This window comes from Bos indicus, chromosome 20 (genome assembly GCF_029378745.1).
Source record: "Bos indicus isolate NIAB-ARS_2022 breed Sahiwal x Tharparkar chromosome 20, NIAB-ARS_B.indTharparkar_mat_pri_1.0, whole genome shotgun sequence".
NCBI lineage: Eukaryota > Metazoa > Chordata > Mammalia > Artiodactyla > Bovidae > Bos > Bos indicus.
Window position 1 is genome coordinate 31082991 of NC_091779.1, and position 19850 is coordinate 31102840.

Below are 19850 nucleotides of genomic sequence, written 5' to 3' on the forward strand. Positions count from 1 at the left end.
CGTCTATGGGATCACACAGAGTCAGACACAACTGAGTGACTTCACTTTTACTTTTTGCTTTCATGCATTGGAGAAGGAAATGGCAACCCACTTCAGTGGGTTGGGGTCGCACAGAGTCGGACATGACTGAAGCAACTTAGCAGCAGCAGCAGCAGCAGCAGTTCTAAATGAGGATGCCTTAAGGGCATTCACTCCGTTTCTCTGGTGACCACAGAAAAGACAGAAGCTGTATCTAGAGAGCTGGACCCTAAATCTCCTCTTAACTCCTGAGCCTCCTAAAAGGCATCATCATTTCTCATCAAGTGACCAACGAAAAGTTCTGTGTACATATCTTAAGAGACTTTTAATTCTTAGAATGAAATGCAAGTCTGAAACTTTACCTGCTTTGATTTCCAGACTTCAAGGACTGGCATGCCTGCAATGATGGAGTTGGGGTCTTCTTGAGCTGCTGAATTAACAGTGTCATTAGCTCCAATTACAAGGACCAAATCAGTGTCTACAAAAGAAAATAAAAATATCACATTGGTCACTTCAGGCAAATGATGTGATCTTACTTTTTAAAAACAATATAATAGTTGTTATAATAAGCTAATAGTTAGAGGACGAACACTTGTGCCAGGCACTGTACAAAGAGCTTTATCAGAGAGGTTCAGTAACTTAGCCAGCGTCACACAGCTTAAAAGCAATAGGTCCTGAATCTGAACCTGAGCACCCTGACTGCAGCTTGTATTATTATGCTTTCCCTCCCCTCCATGGATCTACCCAATCTGACTTTTGCTGTTGCTTTTGTTCAGTTGCTAAGTTGTGCCTGACTCTGCGACCCCACAGACTGTAGCCCGCCAGACTCCTCTGTCCATGGGTTTTCCAGGCAAGAATACTGGAGCGAGATGCCACTTCCTTCTCCAGGGCATCTTCCTAACACAGGAATCGAACCTGCATCTCCTGCATTGCAGTTGGACTCTTTACCACTGAGCCACCAGGAAAGTCCAATCTGACTTTACAGCTATTATCTCAAAATGATCTTGCCAGTAACATTAAAGATATGTATTCCATTTTCAACTTTCAAAATGACCACTTAATATGCAATCTGACATCTAAAAGAACATGGTCTGAGAGTCTGTACTATATTAAAGCTGTGTCCATAATTCCTGGAACTGCCAAGTTTCACACATAATTTAGCAACAGTGAAATCTAAAACGGGGACATAAAATTAAAATGGCCTAAATTCCCTCTTTAAGGACCGCAATTTAAATTACCTTAGAACTTTGCCAAAAATGCCACGTGAATCTAGACATACACACAATTTCATTATTTTTCTGTAATAAACAGTATTTTTTTAAGTTTACAGTGGATACTTGCCAGAGGGAACTGGTTTAATTTTAACAAACATGATTTGGGGTCAAATGTCATTAGCATTCAACATCTAGCCAGTGAAAGCCACCAAGTCCAGCCCCTTATTTGTGAAGTCCCAGTACTTCAAAGAAAATAGGAAAAGTACTGACTGACCATGAATCGGTGCAACAGAAAACCAGTAAAATCTCAAGACATTGGCAAGAATCAGATACTAAGTCATCAATGGAAATGATTTTATAAATGAGAAGCCTGAAGTTGAGCACCAAGTTCAAGGGCACGAGCAAACCAGAGTCAGGACCTGGATTCCAAAACCAGCTCTGTTCCTAAAGCCTCTGCAAGGCACTCCACTCCACCGCACTGTCCCCCAAGACTTTCACCCTCCTTCAGATCTCCTCGCAACAAGATGACTACTCACGGTGCTCCCAGATCCTGTCTCACTATTTTTCAGTATCATCTTTCGTTGATTTAATTTCAACTGCTTACTTACTAGGAGCAGGTTACTCTTCCTCTGGGAGCAGGTCTGTAGTAATCCCTCAATTTATGTCCTCACACTGGCATTGCTCTATTCATATTAAGAACACTTGAATTTCACCAGTACCCCATCACTTACCTGGGAAATCATGATTGATCTCGTCCATTTCCAACACAATATCATATGGCACCCCAGCCTCAGCCAGCAGCACATTAAGCTGACCAGGCATCCGGCCTGCAACTGGGTGAATTCCAAACCTAGACAGGAAACAAATGAACAGCTGGCCTTACTTAATGGGCCAAAGTACAGGGACCCCAGGATCACCTCCAGACCTGCACACTCTGTTCTTGGCACCTCTGCTTCTCCTGGTACTATCTGATCTCTGCAAGAAGGAATAGAATCAGTCCAGATATACCATTAATCTACAAATAGTAAGGTTGGAGATTCAAGATCTCAGTATACACAAACTATAACTGCTCTCAAGAAAGTAAGTGTGGCTTTAGAACCTGACTCATCCACATATGTTTTAAGTCCAATGAACTCCCAACAATATTAATAAATAATACCACCTTACATTTAATAAGTATTATGCTCTCTCATGATACTTTCTGATATTTTTTTAATCTTTCTGAAGTCAGCCTGGAATTAAACATTTGCCATGAAAAACACTGTCATGCACGTAAGTTAAAGGCCTACTTTCAAAGAGAAAATTATCCAACTATGTTATCCAAATTTTCTATGAGAATGAACAGCTTTACAGTGGAAAAAAATTAACTTCATTTAAGAGAAATTAACATTCATGTTTTTATATTGTGATACAATTTATAAATTTCTTATATATTATTTCATTCTATCCCTAGATCGTCTTTAATAATCTCCATCAAAAATTAGAATTCAGAGCACCTGATTCAAATTTAGGACTTAGTTAAATAAACTGAGCTATAGAGCTACAATCCTATATCTAAAAAAAGAGCGAAAGAGCAAGAATGTAAATAACAGGGGTTGCTTGCATATATTTTGGCATAACGGCTAATGCCGACTCTTCAAGATGTGCCATGCAACCTGACAACTTTTTTAGTAAACGGGTAACTGGAGATTCAAACTCAGGTCTCCTTCAAAAGTCTGTACTTTTCATTACTATACAACACAGTCAGTATGGTCAGGCAATTTAAGAGTTATTTTTGTTATCAGCTCAAGATAACCAGCTATATGATGTTTAGTAAGTTACTAATCAGCTCTCTCAAATTTCTAACCAGCTGTTATAAGCCCACCTCATGCCTAAGGTTATATAAAACCCTGCAGAATACCTATTTATCTCTGCTTAAATGGGTGAAATAAGGAATTCTAAGAATCCAAATTACAGTAGTATTCTCTGAGAAAAATTGAGAACACAGGAAGTTTCAAATAATAATTTTTTTTTAATTTTTTAAATGTTTGCATGGACACAGGAAGCAAAAAAAATGTTTCTGTACAGAAAGTACCTACAATAGTGCAAAACATTTACCAGCACCTCTACATGCTGGGAAGTAGGTCCTGAAAACCTACTAGGGGTGGGAGGTAGAATGAACTGTATAGAATGGACTATTAATAATCTAAGACTCGAGAAAGAAGGTCAGCAGCCAGTAACTTCAGGAATGACCAAGCTGTGTTGAGGCCGTTTTGGGACTTTGGAACTTTGTATGGTGGCATGCACAACTCTTCAGCTATAATTGTTTTTGTCACAGGAATGAAAAGACTGGAAATTCTCTCCACTCCACTCCGGGCTTACTCCCTTGGGGGAACTGAGCCACTCTGGGTTCCCTGAGTGCCAGCTCTGCATCTGCTCTCAATCTACATGGTAGCCTCTCTCTGGGAGTAGAAGTGGAATCTTCGAGCTATACTTTGACCTTCTGTTTGTGGGACAATGTTTTATTATTTGTATGTATGTGTGATGGTACTTACTTTGACTGGCTGAACTATATTTAATTGACTTAAAGATAAGTGCTTATGAATTAAATCTAAATATATAGAAAAAATAATCCAAGACTTGTGTTTTTTTTAATGTTTACTAGAGTATAGTTGATTTACAATCTGTGTTAGCAAAGTGAATCAGTTATACATATATTCATCTTTTTCAGATTCTTTTCCCATATTGACCATCACAGAGTATTCAGTAGAATTCCCTATAGTATAAAGTAAGTCCTTATTAGTTATCTATTTCATATGATAATATTTTATATACAGTAGTGTGCATATAGAAGACTCTGTTAAAAGGCATTTATCGTCTCTTTCCTCAGTGAGTTGTTTACATTTTAGTGAGAATAAAATGAAGGCAGTCAGTTTACTCCAGACTGTGGTCACCCAACCTCACCATCTCATAAAGCTTAAATTCTTTAACCACAAATTCTATCATTTTTGGAAATGTAAATGTTCAATACTTGAGTAAAATTTTTAAATGTTCTCTAAAAACAAGATTGTTAAGACTGTTCTTATTTTATGGCTAGACACTGCTATCCTAGTATCACCGTCTGTTTCAAATGAGAGTTTTTAATCACCCCGAAAACAAAAGAAATGAGGCAAAATACTGACAGTTCATGTTCACATTCTTCATGTAGTAATACAAATTACATTCGGCACTTCCAAAATATCACACAGACTCTGGGATTGAGATGTCTACTCTAAAATTTTAACATTTTCACAATGGCAGTACGACAAGACATTTGAAAAGAATTTCTCCAGGCACCATAGTATATGTTCATTAAATGGGAGTTATATTACAAACCCTCAAATCTGAAGATAAATGTCGCTTTACTCTAACAATAATATTCTAAGCATTAATATAAAAAATGGGAGAAAATGTAGCATATTGAAATAACCAAAATATACTCCTAAGCCTTCTAATTACATGAATGTAGGAAAAGAAAAGACATATGAATGAAGTTTCAGAGGTGACTGATTTTGTAAACAAGCATCACAGTCTTCAATTCAGGACTTCTAAACCTTTCTTCAATGATGGGAAGGGATGCATAATCCCTTAGGTTCACAAGTAATAACAGAAGCAGAAAGAAAAAAAGATAATAACAGACTCAGAAAAGGTAAAGCTCACTTATATGGAATAAAGAATTTAAATTTCATAAAAGAGGAAAGATTCAATTTGTTTAATCCTCACAAAAACTGAGAAAGAAGGCAGAACACAAAGCAAAATAAACACACATACGAGAGGGACACAGATGTGTCACGCATGACATTAAGGTGCATAAAAATAAGAAGTAATTTGAACATCAAAATAAATAAGGTTAGTAATGGACTATAACCCTCTGGGGGAAAAGGCAATTCAGGAGTCAAGACTGATAACAGGGATCTCCCTGGTGGTCCAGTGGTCAAGACTCTGCACTTCCACTGCAGAGGGCACGGGTTCAATCGCTGGTTGGGAACCAAGATCCCACATGCCTCTCGGCATGGCTAAAAATTAATAAAATAAAGCTATTAGAAACTTATTTTTTAAAAAAGACTGATAACAGATTAGGTCAATAATGAAAGAAAGAAATGGAAGGAGGGAATACTCTCCCCTATAATGGCTTAAAGCTCAACATTCAGAAAACTAAGATCATGGCATCTGGTCCCATTACTTCGTGGCAAACAGATGGGGAAACAGTGGCAGACTTTATTTTTGGGGGCTCCAAAATCACTGCAGATGGTGATTGCAGCCATGAAATTAAAAGACGCTTACTCCTTGGAAGGAAAGTTATGACCAACCTAGACAGCATATTCAAAAGCAGAGACATTACATTGCCAACAAAGGTCCGTCTAGTCAAGGCTATGGTTTTTCCAGTGGTCATGTATGGATGTGAGAGTTGGACTGTGAAGAAAGCTGAGCGCCGAATAATTGATGCTTTTGAACTGTAGTGGTAGAGAAGACTCTTGAGAGTCCCTTGGACTGCAAGGAGATCCAACCAGTCCATTCTGAAGGAGATCAGTCCTGGGTGTTCATTGGAAGGACTGATGTTGAAGCTGAAACTCCAATACTTTGGCCACCTCCTGCGAAGAGTTGACTCATTGGAAAAGACCCTGATGCTGGGAGGGATTGGGGGCAGGAGGAGAAGGGGACGACAGAGGATGAGATGGCTGGATGGCATCACCGACTCGATGGACATGAGTTTGAGTGAACTCCGGGAGTTGGTGATGGACAGGGAGGCCTGGTGTGCTGTGATTCATGGAGACGCAAAGAGTTGGACATGACTGAGCGACTGAACTGAACTGATAATGGTAGAATACCAACTGATAAATATAGTGGGTTATAAAACCACCATTTTGCATCAAGACTGGTTCAGATAAAAAATCATCAGCACACACTCAATCTAAGGAGTAAAGCTTGAATGAGAAACAGGATTTTGCTAGGTCTTAAAGAGAGCTCAACAGAAAAAAAAAATCAATAAAGACTTTCAGCATGTTCTCTGAGAGCTACTTCATTGAAATTGATCAGTAATAGCTGGTTCTTAGACACAGAACACCTGGATACTCTGCTGAATGGGCATCTGGTTAAGTGTGCACAGTCCATATTTCTTTTTCTCCCCAGCTAACAGTTCCTTATAATAGCTAAAAAATATATATATTACCAAGATTATAAAACCAAATCTCAGCCAAGAAGAACTTAAATTGAAATTATAGCTTATTATGATTTTAATGCAGTTTGATATGCACAGATACTTACAGAATATTGCAACTTGATGTTCTTTTAAATATCATATAAAAGTGAAAGTCGCTCAATCGTGTCCGACTCTTTATGACCCCACAGACTATATAATTCATGGAATTCTCCAGGCTGGAATACTGGAGTGGGTAGCCATTTCCATCTCCAGGAAATCTTCCCAACCCAGGGATCGAACCCAGGTCTCCTGCATAGCAGATGGATTCTTTACCAACTGAGCCACCAGGGAAGCCCAAGAATACTAGAGTGGGTAGCCTATCCCTTCCCTAGGGGATCTTCCTGACCCAGGAATTGAACAGGGGTCTCCTGCATTGCAGGCGGATTCTTTACCAGCTGAGCTACCAGGGAAGCCCAAACAGCATGTGGAAGAACTAAAAGCACAAAGAATGTGCCCACCAAGGCAGATATTCTGTAATTAAATTTGGGGACCCTAACATGTCATTATTTTTGAATAATGATAGAACAAAATAATTTCCAAAAGAACACATCCTAAACTCAAAAATTTTAGTTTGGAAAGGTCATTTCACTTCATAGAGTTTCTTAGTAATACAGCTGATATATCAAATTATATTGTTAATCAGCTGACTTTTATTCAAAGGCAATGCCAATTTGTATTTCAACTGTGGTGATTTCAAGTCAACATTCAAAATTAATGCAGGATTGTTTTCAAATATCAGTAGAAGGTACTCTATCTTCCACCACTGACTAGATCCCATAATATAACTAAAGAACTAGATTTAGTTAGGGAGCTGCAGCTTAAAAGGATCACAGGGCACTTGGATAAGGTTCAAGAGAAACATAAAATACCTAACAACTTAGAAAATAACCCACACTAAGTGAAAAAAAGATCAACTGGCTAGAAAGAAAAGCAAAACTGATTTTCAAACAGACCAAATAAAACAGAAGTTGGCCAAATATTCCCCATTTTCATTTAACAGAAAGAAAGAAAGTGGTCTTCAAATGCAAAAGAAAGAACTGGAATTAAATTTTTAAAAAAATACTTTCTGTCAAAAACTTAGGAAGTGAAAGTCGCTCAGTTGTATCTGACTCTTTGTGACTCCATGGACTGTCCATGGAATTCTCTAGGCCAGAATACTGAAGTGGGTAGCCTTTCCCTTCTCCAAGGGATCTTCCCAACCCAGGGATCAAATCCAGGTCTCCCGCATTGCAGGTGGATTCTTTACCAGCTAAGCCACAAGAGAACAAACTCCCTAGTTAGGAGAAGTTTCAGGCCTCTTTTCTGTGGATCAGAAGAGACAGTTTCATTCATCTGAGCTGATGTTCAAACCACCAATTTAGTACAAAATGGATTCAAAAGGATTTCACAAATAAATGCTAAGGATGGTTGGCCCACAGTGGACACAGTCAAGGCAGTTACGGCAGCTGAGACAGCTCTTTATTTAATGGTGGGGGTTTGGTGGGGGAGCGGGGGGCGGTGTCAAAACCACTAGGAAGAGAGAACAGCAGCTTTGGTAAAACTTAGGATTCCCAGAACAACTGCAAGACACTGCTCTACCTACATCCTATGCCACTGCTAAGTCACTTCAGTCGTGTCCGACTCTGTGCAACCCCATAGACGGCAGCCCACAAGGCTCCCCCGTTCCTGGGATTCTCCAGGCAAGAACACTGGAGTGGGTTGCCATTTCCTTCTCCAATGCATGAAAGTGAAAAGTGAAAGTGAAGTTGCTCAGTCATGTCCTACCCTCAGCAACCCCATGGACTGCAGCCTTCCAGGCTCCTCCATCCATGGGATTTTCTAGGCAAGAGTACTGGAGTGGGGTGCCATTGCCTTCTCCGTCCTATGCCACTAACTGTAATGAATTTGTGCTCTTTTGAGATCCTCATGGCAAATTTTGGACACCAAAAATTTCTCCTAATCTCACAATCCTTCTGAGCATCAACAAGTGCTTCCTGTTGCACCCCAGTCTGTTCCTCTCCCCAAAACCTGATTGGTGAGGCTTGTACTTAGTCATGTCCAACTCTTTGTGACCCCATGGACTGCAGCTCGCCAGGCTCCTCTGTCCATGGAGATTCTCCAGGTAAGAATACTGGAGTGGGTAGCCGTGCCCTCCTCCAGGGAATCTTCCCAACTCAGGTCTCCTGCATTGCAGGTGGATTCTTTACCATCTGAGCCACCAGGGAAGCCCAAGAATACTGGAGTGGGTAGCCTATTCCTTCTCCAGGGGAACTTCCCAACTCAGGAATCAAACTGAGGTCTCCTGCATTGCAGGCAGATTCTTTACCAGCTGAGCTAGCAGGGAAGCCCAGGTGAGGCTCAAGAAAGACTCAGTCACTGTGCTATAGGACATATAAGGTCTGTATTAGTGTCCTATTAGTGATATAACAAATTACCACAAATTTAGTAGCTTAAAACAATATGCATCGATTACAGAGGCCTGACATCCAAAATCAGCACCCATGTGCTAAAACCAAGGTGTCAGCAGGACTGTATTTCTCTTAGAACCTTGAGGAGAAAATCCACCCATCCCTTGCCTTTTTCCCGGCTTCTGGAGGCTGCCCCCTTTCCCTGGCTTGAGGCTGCATCGCTGTCTTCTACTTCCACTGTCACATCCCCTCTTCTGACACTGACCCTCTTCCTCTCTTTCGTAAGGACCCTAGTGATTACATGGACACAAACAATTAATTCAGAATCATCTCTCCATCTCAAAATCATCACTGAATCTACAAAGCTCCTTTTGCCATATAAGGTAATATATTCACAAGTGTGGGGTATTCAGAGGTGGGTTTCTTTGGGGGTCATTAATCAGCTTACCCAAACTCCCTTTCCAGTCCTAAAATTCCATGAACCAGGGATTCCATTCTAGCTGAATAAGTCAGTATACACTTTGTGATTTACTTTTGTATTTTGTGATTTGCTTCTGCATCCCTCCCTGATTCCAGTGATTTTGTAAAATTTTACTGCCTTTGCTTATCTTTAATCCATCTGGCTATCATCTTCATGTTTTAACTGAGGTGTCCTGGACCAAATTAGAAGTTAAAGACCTCCAAATGTATTTGTTATTATTGTAGTATTTGATTATCTGCAGACTGCATAAAGACAACGTTTCTGCTGAGCTAGTTGTGAGGGGTAAATAGCTAACCAGCATGTTATGCTGAATATCCCAAAGGACAGCTCACTTTATATCTGTTTGTATAACAATTTATTATGCTAAATTTTAAGACTCTAAAGTTGGAGAGAAACACCCGAAGGCTATTACCAGAGAATGCCAATGTTTTGAGAGAAATGACAGAACACACTAAATTTGTAGGAATATATATGAGCACGTTGATGAGTCGATGTGAATTTATAATAATTCTGGCCTATGCAACTGGCTAATCTTCAAAGTATGGATTAAAGCTAATTATATCAGACATTGGTTGCCCATGACCAGCAATTTCCAGGAACTGATGGCTAAAGTTCATCAATGTTCCATCATCACATGAAGAATATCCAGAATTCAGAAATGCAAAGCCTACCAGCCTTTTGGTTCTCCCCTTTAAACCGCAAAAATTATCTTGATTGTACACTTACTTATTAACAAAACATGATCAGCTGTCCCTGTCCACAACCTAACTTTACAGAAGAGGAATAACTACTAAAATGAGATCACAGGAAAATCGTCCAGGCCCCCAGAACTCACTCTTCACGCTCCTTCTCCTTACAAAGCACTGCATTATAGGAACTGGCTGATGACTGTGCTTTCCAAACCGGCAGCAACTTGAGAACAGGGACTGTGTCCTATTTACCAGTTCCCAAAGTACCTGGCACTCTAGTAGAGCAACTCAAATAAAGAGAGGGAAGTAAGGACAGGAGGGACGTAGGGAGAGGAGGAAAGGGTTTTAAGGAACATAGCGTGCCCAATAAAGTGCACTGATTCAATAAAGTGCAAACTTGTTATATCTCTTTTGAAAAAAAGATTTCAGAGAAGTAGTAAAGAGTAGCAGCTAAAAGCTCTAGGGTGCCACTGCCTGGGTTCAAAACATTCAGACAATTTGCCTCTGTGTGCGTCCCTTTCCTCCTGTGTACTATAGGAGTGATAATAAAGCCTTTTCAGAGGATTACTGTGACATTTAAGGGAGATAATTCATGTAAAGAGCATTTTATACAAAGTACTTTAGACCAATGCCTGGCACACCTAAGTCCTTAATGAATGTAACCTGCAATTATAATACCCCACTGAGACATATTTTTGTGATATAAATGCTCATCTGTATTGTTCAAATAAATGCACATTTTTAATGATCATTTATATAAAAAGAAAGGGATATTTTCACATTAAAACAAATGTTGATTTGTCAGCATCTTCTAAACTGGTTTTCTAATTTTTACCTTGAAATCCCAATAAATATCAATATGGTACAATAAAAGCCAGAAATTCTTTGTACTTGCAATTACATGCAAAAGCTAGAGAAATTATATCATCAATATAGACTGAGGTCAATAATTGTGACCACTGGACTCATTGATCACTTGGTTGTGGCTATTATTCAAATTATTATAATAGTGTCAAATTTCAAAAGGCCACATTTAACTCTTCTATACATACTATTAAGGCAAAAAAGTACTGTTTCCTTAACTGGAAGATACAACAAATGTCACCGACAAGTCAAGGTAATCTTCTCAATTATCTTGAAGATAATTTAAGAAAAAGTTAAACACTTTTTGCTATTTTCCTCTCTCAAGCATAAAAACAATAAAGTCTTTTGTGTAACTTTATATAATAAAAACTAAGGCCTCCATCACTAGTTAAAAACAGACCCAGGCACAGTTCCAAAAAGGTGGAACAATACACTTAAATGAAACAACTGATCTTCAGAGCCTTTTAATCAACCAAGAAAGAATAAAAACAAATAAAAGTGCACATAGAAGCTATTCATAAATTCCATGTAAAATAGTTAAATTTAGTAAAAGAGCAATTTTTAAAAACTATGAATTTTAAGCCTCTTTTACAATTGTTGCTATTGTTCAGTCACCAGGCTTTCCTGTCCTTCACTATTTCCCAGAGTTTGCTCAAATTCTTGTCCATTGAGTCGGTGATGCTATCTAACCACTTCATCCTTTGCAGGCCCCTTCTCCTTTCACCTTCAATCTTTCCCAGCATCAGAGTCTTTTCCAAAGAGTGAGCTCTCTGCATCAGGTGGCCAAAGTAATACACGATGATATAAGTCCCATTCTTAAGAGTTTTTCTGCAACTTCAAATTAGATGTCAGACATCACATGTGCTAAAGGGAACAACATGAGTTCCCATGATCAAGGGCCATGGGGACAATACGTCCTGATCACAGAGTATCACAACAGTTATTGACTTTTACAGAGTGTAAACCATTCACTACATGGATCCTACCACAACGTTTAAATAAACTACATTTCCCTGCTTGCATTACGGAAACATCCGGATTTAGTTTAGCAATAAAACATGATGAAGAGCCAAGTATCCCAACTCAGTACCAAGACAAAGAAACTACAGAGACAACTGGGCCCCGTTCTGAAGTATTTAGTGTGTTTTCTCCACTTTGCAGCCTCTTATTGCAAATACTGAAAAGGATCTCCAGATTTTAAAAAATCTTTTTACAACCTTCAACTATTTGGTTATATGTTTTGTGAGACACTATGAAATTAAAAGATGCTTACTCCTTGGAAGGAAAGTTATGACCAACCTAGATAGCATATTGAAAAGCAGAGATATTACCTTGCCAACAAAGGTCTGTCTAGTCCAGGCTATGGTTTTTCCAGTGGTCATGTACGGATATTAGAATTGGACTGTGAAGAAAGCTGAGCACCGAAGATTGATGCTTTTGAACTGTGGTGGTGGAGAAGACTCTTGAGAGTCCCTTGGACTGCAAGCAGATCCAACCAGTCCATCCTAAAGGAGATCAGTCCTGGGTGTTCATTGGAAGGACTGATGTTGAAGCTGAAACTCCAATACTTTGGCCACCTCCTGCGAAGAGCTGACTCATTGGAAAAGATCCTGATGCTGGGAGAGATTGGGGGCAGGAAGAGAAGGGGACGACAGAGGATGAGATGGCTGGATGGCATCACCGACTCGATGGACATGAGTTTGCGTAAACTCCCGGAGCTGGTGATGGACAGGGAGGCCTGGCGTGCTGTGAATCACAGGGTCGCAAAGAGTCGGACACGACTAAGCGACTGAACTGAACTGACTGATGCAAAATTTATTCTCATACCCAAGATGTTCAAAGGGTTAATATCCTTTCTTTTACTGTTTCATATTTTAAAATTGAACTTTACACAGAACAATGTATGCTGATAGCATTTTGAAATTCTGCCTTCCCAATAACATCATTGCACAATTTTCCTAAATGTATCATTCTCAGCTCCTAGGTGGCTGACAAATTAACTCAGGAAAAGATATATAACAAAGGGAAAATAAAAAGCCTACTTATTCTTCCTGTTTTTAACCATAAATATCTATAAATCAATAAAAGTTTAAGAGTTAAAATTGACTTTCAAGTCTCTCTAATACAATGCTTCCTAAGGCAGGACGCTTTTAGAGTAACAACAATTACATGTACACTGTGTTCTGTCACAAAACAGACTGGGAATTTCACTACAGATGTAACAGAATCCCTGCTAGGAGGTACGCCCAAAGAACCTTTGTATTTTATGTTTGCATGTAGCAATGCTCCATTCTGAGGAAGGTTCATGGAGGTAATAAAAAGATTTGCTATTATTTTCAATATTTTTAATTAAATGTTTGTTTATTTTATTTAATTAAATATTTTAATTAATTTTAACCTTTGAAAAATATGACAGGATCTGGAAAGACAGGGTTCTTTGGTTTATCACATTCTGACCAGAACTTCTGATTGACAGCTACAGGTCACCTATTAAAAGCACAAGGAAAACTTATTTTTTTAAAAGAAATAATTTTAGCAAATGCATTTTGAAGTAAAATCTTATAAAATACGAAGCAGACTAAATGTCACACACAGTATCCTTCCTGGTGAAAAGGCTGGGACCAGCTGTGCGGGGTTAGTACATCCATCAAAAGAGAAGCATGGAAACAAAGTGGAAAAAAAAATCTGCCCAGCAATGCAGCTGTCATCCACAAAAACTGATTAATGAGAAAGGTTGTGGAGTCGATGTTTAGGCAAGTCTTCTTAGCAAAAGGATAGAAACCCAACTTTTTGAAACTGTGAGTCCTTTTCAGAAGTAATGGTTCAGATAAACCCACTCACAATTCTCAATGAAAAAGAAAATTCTAATTTCCTTGAACTTTCCAACTGCCAGAATTGGAGAACACTAAGTACTTTTCTCTTTTTTTTTTTGAATGTGAATAAAGGCTGAACTCTGATCTGAATCTGGTATTCATCCACGGCCTCCCCTTCTTCAGGAAAAAATAATGAATGTTAAAGGGCTTACAAGAGTGTCCCAGGGGCAGTTTTCCTATTACAGAACAACAGAACCTGTTCTACAAGTATGAGTGAAGAAACGTTTGACAGGACGCTATGGCCACACGTACCATGTGTTTAGGTGGCCCGTGACACCAGGGCCATCCCAAAAATAACAAGAAGCCATCTAAACAGGACCAGGTCAGATGACTGGTGTGAATGTCAGTGCAGAAACTGTCCCAACACTTCCTTTTCCACTCCAATGAGATTATTATAAATTGTGCCCAAATCTGCCTTTTCCTTCACTGAACCAAATCCAGTACAGTCAAGAACAGCAGCTGTATGACTACTCACATGGTTTCTATTTCAAAATAACTACTAAGACTATGAAGAATGATATTGGGGGGAAAACTGAAATTCTATTTGTAGATAAAGTTCTAGAATATATATGCTTGCACACTGGAGAGAAATAGTGAAAATTATACATAATTTCTTATTTCTGACTGAATAATTTTAATGATGCTGAGTGACTCTTGAAATGCAATGGCTAGTAAACAGCATGAAATGGAAAATATTAACAAGATACTGAAGAATTTGAACATGAAATGACAAGAGGGTTTCTATTTACTTCTCCTCTGCCATGTTTACATGAACCTCATTGACAAAAATCAGCTCAAATCTCTATAATAATTAATAATAGACCTAGAAGCCAAACATCACTCTGATGGTCAGAGGCACTGGTTTCCATCAATAGCGAGAGTTTCTCCCCTTGACCACTGGAATGCCTGTGATCATCATTTCCAAGGAATGAGTCCTAGAACAGCATGGCTGGCAGGGGCTTTATAAACACCTACATCACAGCCTTTAACAGAGTCTTCTGTTCTTTCCACTATATCAATACGCTGTGGACAGCACGCAGTCAGAGGCAATCTAATCAACAGTCAAGAGTCTGGAAGGATGATGGCCCTTTTCTAGGACACCTTTGATCTGAGAGATTCCTAGAAATTTTATACAACAGGTTGACCAGAGATATAAGAGAATGCACACACACTGGTTTTCCTCTCTTCTACCAAAAGTTTCACTCATTTGACTAATTACACAAATAATTCCCATCACCCATCCTCCTGTCACCATGTTTTATAAGAAGGCAGGCTCAGTGCACAAAAACACAGCATATTCTTTCAGAACACCAGAAGCACTGGCTAATTCATCACCAAAGAGCGCCAGTGGAAACTGTGAAATAATGATCAAGGCTCCTGCTGTTCTTCATCATTTCAACCAGTGGCTGAACTGAAAACATAATACGGTTATAAGTGTCAATTCAGAATATCTCAACACCTTTTAACTAAGTTCTCCTTAAATGTCAGCTCCACATGGGTCAGGAATTTTGATCTTTGTATCCGCTGGTGTATTCTCAGAACCTACAACAGTGCCTGGCACCAAGTACTGTGTAATTATTCACACAGTGAAATGGTCACTGACATGAATAGTCACGGCTAATAAGAAAGTAATGCAAAGCTGGCAAGAAACTCATAAAAAATATCTATTTCCTTCCTCAACTGCTACACTGGATCTTTTTATCTGGCCTAACCTCTGTTCTCTTCAGAAGCACATATCTTTATTACTTAACAAATCTGCATGTCTTAGATTTTCCAGCGCCCCAAAATATAACAAATCCAAGATAGCTGAACTCTGTTTATTTAGACTGCATTTAATCCATGAAAAACGGGAAAATCCAGTTAGATCAACAAAATATTTCATCTTCAAGTATCTTCAGAGAATAGATTTCCTAGCAAAAATAACATACATTTAAACTTACAGTCATGTCACACAAGACTGTAAAACACTATTAAACTGTAAATACCATTGGCAGCTAGATATGTTTAGACAGAAGATGAAAAAAATAATTAAATATTTATTTTTTAAAACCTGCAAAAAAGTTTCATGTTATGAGTAGAACAAAAGGTTTAAAATATTCCCTTGACAGCTATCTGCTCTTGTCCTTTGCCTTCCTGCCCTCCTCCTGCTCCACTCTTCTTAGCATACTGGTACATTAAATGGAATTCATTCACTCGTTCATTTGCTGATCAATTTGTTCTCTATCTATAAACTTTTGAGAGTGGGAAATGAGCTTCTGCATTCTTGTATTCTCAGCACCTAGAAGTAAATTTCTATCAGCAAATTATTTATAGAAAGACAGAGTTGAACATTAATAGGAAAGCCATATATAACATCAGTTAGCCAATCAAAGTTGACAAATTTTAAAGCAATAATGTTTTATACAAAGAAAATCAAGCAGTGATTAATTAATTGCAAAAAGAAAAAAAAATATGTCTTTCTAAGGATTATTTGTTGGAAACACTACCTCAACTTTATAATGAAAAGCTTGTATTGACCCAAAGACTGGAAAACGAAGAGAAAAAAATGTCTGTGCTCTTGTATCATAAGATTTTTATAATAAAATGCTTTCAGAGATCAAGCATAAATTAGGTATCTGGGTGCCCAGGAAGCAACAATATCCTGGCCAGTAAAGATGGCTACGTCAGTGAACTTCCAGGACATTCTGAAACGAGCTCTTTTCATGAAATGTCATGTGCTTCATTATATAACCTCAGGTCTCTGTGAGCATGTTATGACTATGGCCAAAGTAAAGGAAAACAGGAATGTCTCTAAATCAATCATGGGCCATGAAGCCAGACAGACTGTATGACAGATGCAATTTTTCTTGGCACCACTTGGGCATAACTAATTGATGACAATCGTATGTCCACACTGGCACATTTCCATGGGGAATGTGTGAAAATATGTCACCACATCTGGATGTGAGGCATGCCGGGGTCCTGAGGCACAAAGATCTACTAACAGCAGAGGCCCAGCAGCTGTACTCAATGAACACCGTGGGAGCTCCAGAGTGATGAAAGGACCAAATTACCGCCAACTGTAAATACAGATTTATTTCATTAAAATACGAGGTAACCGCTGCAGCCATCTCTTGTTCAAACAGACATGTGCCTCTTAAGAAAAAGCCAACACCTAACTTCGTAAAGAAAATCTGCATTTCTGCTACAGAAAGATGATGATGCACATAAAGCACAATCAACAAAGTTGCTATGATTCCCTTTAAAATTAAAAAAAAATAAAAAAACTCCCGTGGAAGCCATAAAGGAAAAATATGATAATCTACTGTCATGTTAGCAAGAATAGCTCTCTTTCATTTAATACAAATATGAGACTTACATAACTTACTACAAAGCCCATGTTGAAAATTCATTATAGTAAAAAAAAGAAAAAATTTGAACATATTAATATATAATTCCATCTTTAATATGAAACAGAGTAATCAATATAAGTGGCTAACTCTTCCTAACTCACAAGTAGAAATTAGGCTGACAAATAATATCATTCACATAATAAATTATTAGCATTTACTATTAACAAATTATTATAAAAATTGATGATTATACACAACGATTAAAAACGCTCATGAAAAGCCTGATGTCCTGGTCACAAAACTACTTCTTCTTGGGGGGCGCTGTGCCATGGGAGGCTGTGCCATGTGGCTTGCAGGATTAGCTCCCCAACCAAGGATCAAATTCGGGTCCCCTGCAGTAGAAGTATAGATTCCTAACCACTGGACTGCCAGGCAAGTCCCAAAATTATTTCAATTAAAAAAAAAATTATGACTGAGAAACTATTCATACATGTTTAACTAAATACCTGCCAGAAATCTTAAGTCAAATAGTTACTTTTTCAATGCAGTGTGACAGAAATCCTCCTAAAATAGCACTTTATGTCTTCATGGATAAAATTCAAATTTTAAATGAGGTCAGAAGCTAAAATTTCCTTTGTCTTATCCCTTTTCTTTATCCCTGATTTTTTTTCCCATCTCTCTTAATTCCTTCCCTTTCACATCCTGCCTTCTGTCAAGCTTCCCATCCTTGCACCCACAACCTGGGCTGACCAGTGGGTAACAAGAGAGGTTATGTCAAATTAATCATTCCTTTCCCTAAGAATAACTAAGACATTAAAGCCATCTTTCTGTTTTATTATGATTGCCACTCATCTCCTAAACATGTGGTGACAGAAGGCATCGCTAATACATTTTACATTTTTACATGTGGATCAAATAAAGAGAAAAAATTTCTTTTTAGGAAAATCATAAAAGATTCTGTAACACATCCTTTCCACTTGTAGGTCTGCAAATTCTTTAAGTGGCAAAGACTACTAAAAGGGAAGCCCCATTTAATACACTCTATGAAAAGAAGAATAAGCTACCAAAATGAGACCTCTCATGTGAAAATTAAAAAACAAAGACGATGCCTTTTCTCATCTTCTATCGATCCATCTTAGACTTTACTAAACATGGAAGCCATCTACATGACAGAAATGCTGGACCTATCGTAAAATAGTATTTTAATTCTGTGTATTCAAAAAGCACAGGCTCACTATAGATCCCAGGAAGGTGGAGAGTGAGAAAAAGATTGAGAGAAGGAAAAAAGGGTGGGAAGAAAGAAAGAAAATGCAGCTGACGTTAAAACTTTTTAGATAACCCTTTGATTTAATCACCTAAGACTGTTCTACTGCTGTTCATAGAGGCAACATTCGAGCTACAGATTCGGACTCTGCATCGAGTCTGCACAGATAGTCTGATTAATTCTAGGCCCTCTGTTTGGCTCACTTTCTTATCATCTTCCTCCAGGCAAAAGTGTAAGATTGATATCTCAAAGGAATTTTATTAACAGACATAAATAATTTTGTCAATATGCAATGACATCTTGGTAAATGAACCAATCTTATTTAACAATGGAGTTATCCTGTTGCTCTGACTTCCTTGTCAGTGAAACTGCTAGTGAACCAGTCTCCCCACACAACACGCAGCAGCTATGCTCCCAGGGACAACTCCAGCCGGCCCCTTCACTGCCTCCAGACAGCAGAGTTCCAGAAGGCGGGCCCAAAGGTACAGAGGACAGACATGAAGCACTGCAAGGGCTCACCATCCTGACCCCATTTTCACATACCACAAACCCTTTATCCAAGGTCGGGGGAATAATCTAGAAATGCAGAGTCCTTGACTTCACATTCTGCTTAATAACCATCCACCCAAGAGCAGAATCCAGGGCCCAAGTAGCACATAGCAATAACAGGAGCTGTTCTAATTCACAGTCCAAAAAGTGTATGGCTTTATTATCTATCTTATACACAGAAAAAGAAAGTTTTCTGCAGTCTTTTCTAGCCTGAGTGTGCGAGCTAAATCCATCAGCCAGTCACAGGTTCACCATTCGGGCTCACACCCTTCGGAGACCCCCTGTTTGAGATGTTCTCCTTCTGTGTGAACAACAGAAATCCGAAAGACACAGCTTGATGGGACTCAGATGCCTTGATGACCTCCTTCCCCAAGTCAAACCACAGAGAAACCAGGATCCATTTTTCCCTATTGATAAGTATCCTGGAATGCAGTACCATAAGAATTTCCGTTTCTAAAATGAGACTATATTGAAGTTGGATGCTATTAGAGACAGTGAAAACTAGGAAGTAAGACTAAGGCTAGAACAGGGTCTTTCACAACTTCTCTATCTAGTACCACAGGTAAAACCCCACTTGAAGAAACAGGCACCTGAAAGAAGCCATCGCTCTTCCTTTCCTTTCACACATGCACGGCAAGCACTTACCTGACTTTTTTGCCTTGTTCAGAGAGCATCTTCACCAAATCAGCAATGGGGTACTGAGCTTTGGCTGCACAGAGCCCGTAGCCTACAGGAGCATTGAGAATACAGAAGAATGTGGTTTTATTTCAAATTGTATGAACTACAACTTCTCTCTTGATTGAAACATATTTTTATGCCAAAAAGGGCAATCAGGTAACAGGACTAGAAGTGAAAACAAAAAACTGACAAATATGGACTTTAAAAAATACTGGCCTAAATTTCAAATTCAAAATCTCATGGTCCCTCCTCAGTCCCCTACGGTGTCTAACAGTGCTGGGCA

The 19850-nt window shown here is 38.7% G+C and overlaps 1 protein-coding gene across 3 annotated transcripts in view; it reads right to left on the minus strand.

Moving 5' to 3' along the window:
• NNT (nicotinamide nucleotide transhydrogenase) overlaps positions 1-19850 on the minus strand; it is a 92117-nt gene that overhangs the window by 2845 nt on the left and 69422 nt on the right. For all 3 annotated transcript variants that reach the window (XM_019982801.2, XM_019982800.2, XM_070774702.1), the window contains exons 19-21: positions 19535-19616; positions 1964-2082; positions 381-496 (exon numbers count right to left, since the gene is read on the minus strand). In XM_019982801.2, coding sequence (XP_019838360.2) covers positions 381-496; positions 1964-2082; positions 19535-19616 — 317 coding nt within the window. The remainder of the gene's footprint in view (positions 1-380; positions 497-1963; positions 2083-19534; positions 19617-19850) is intronic.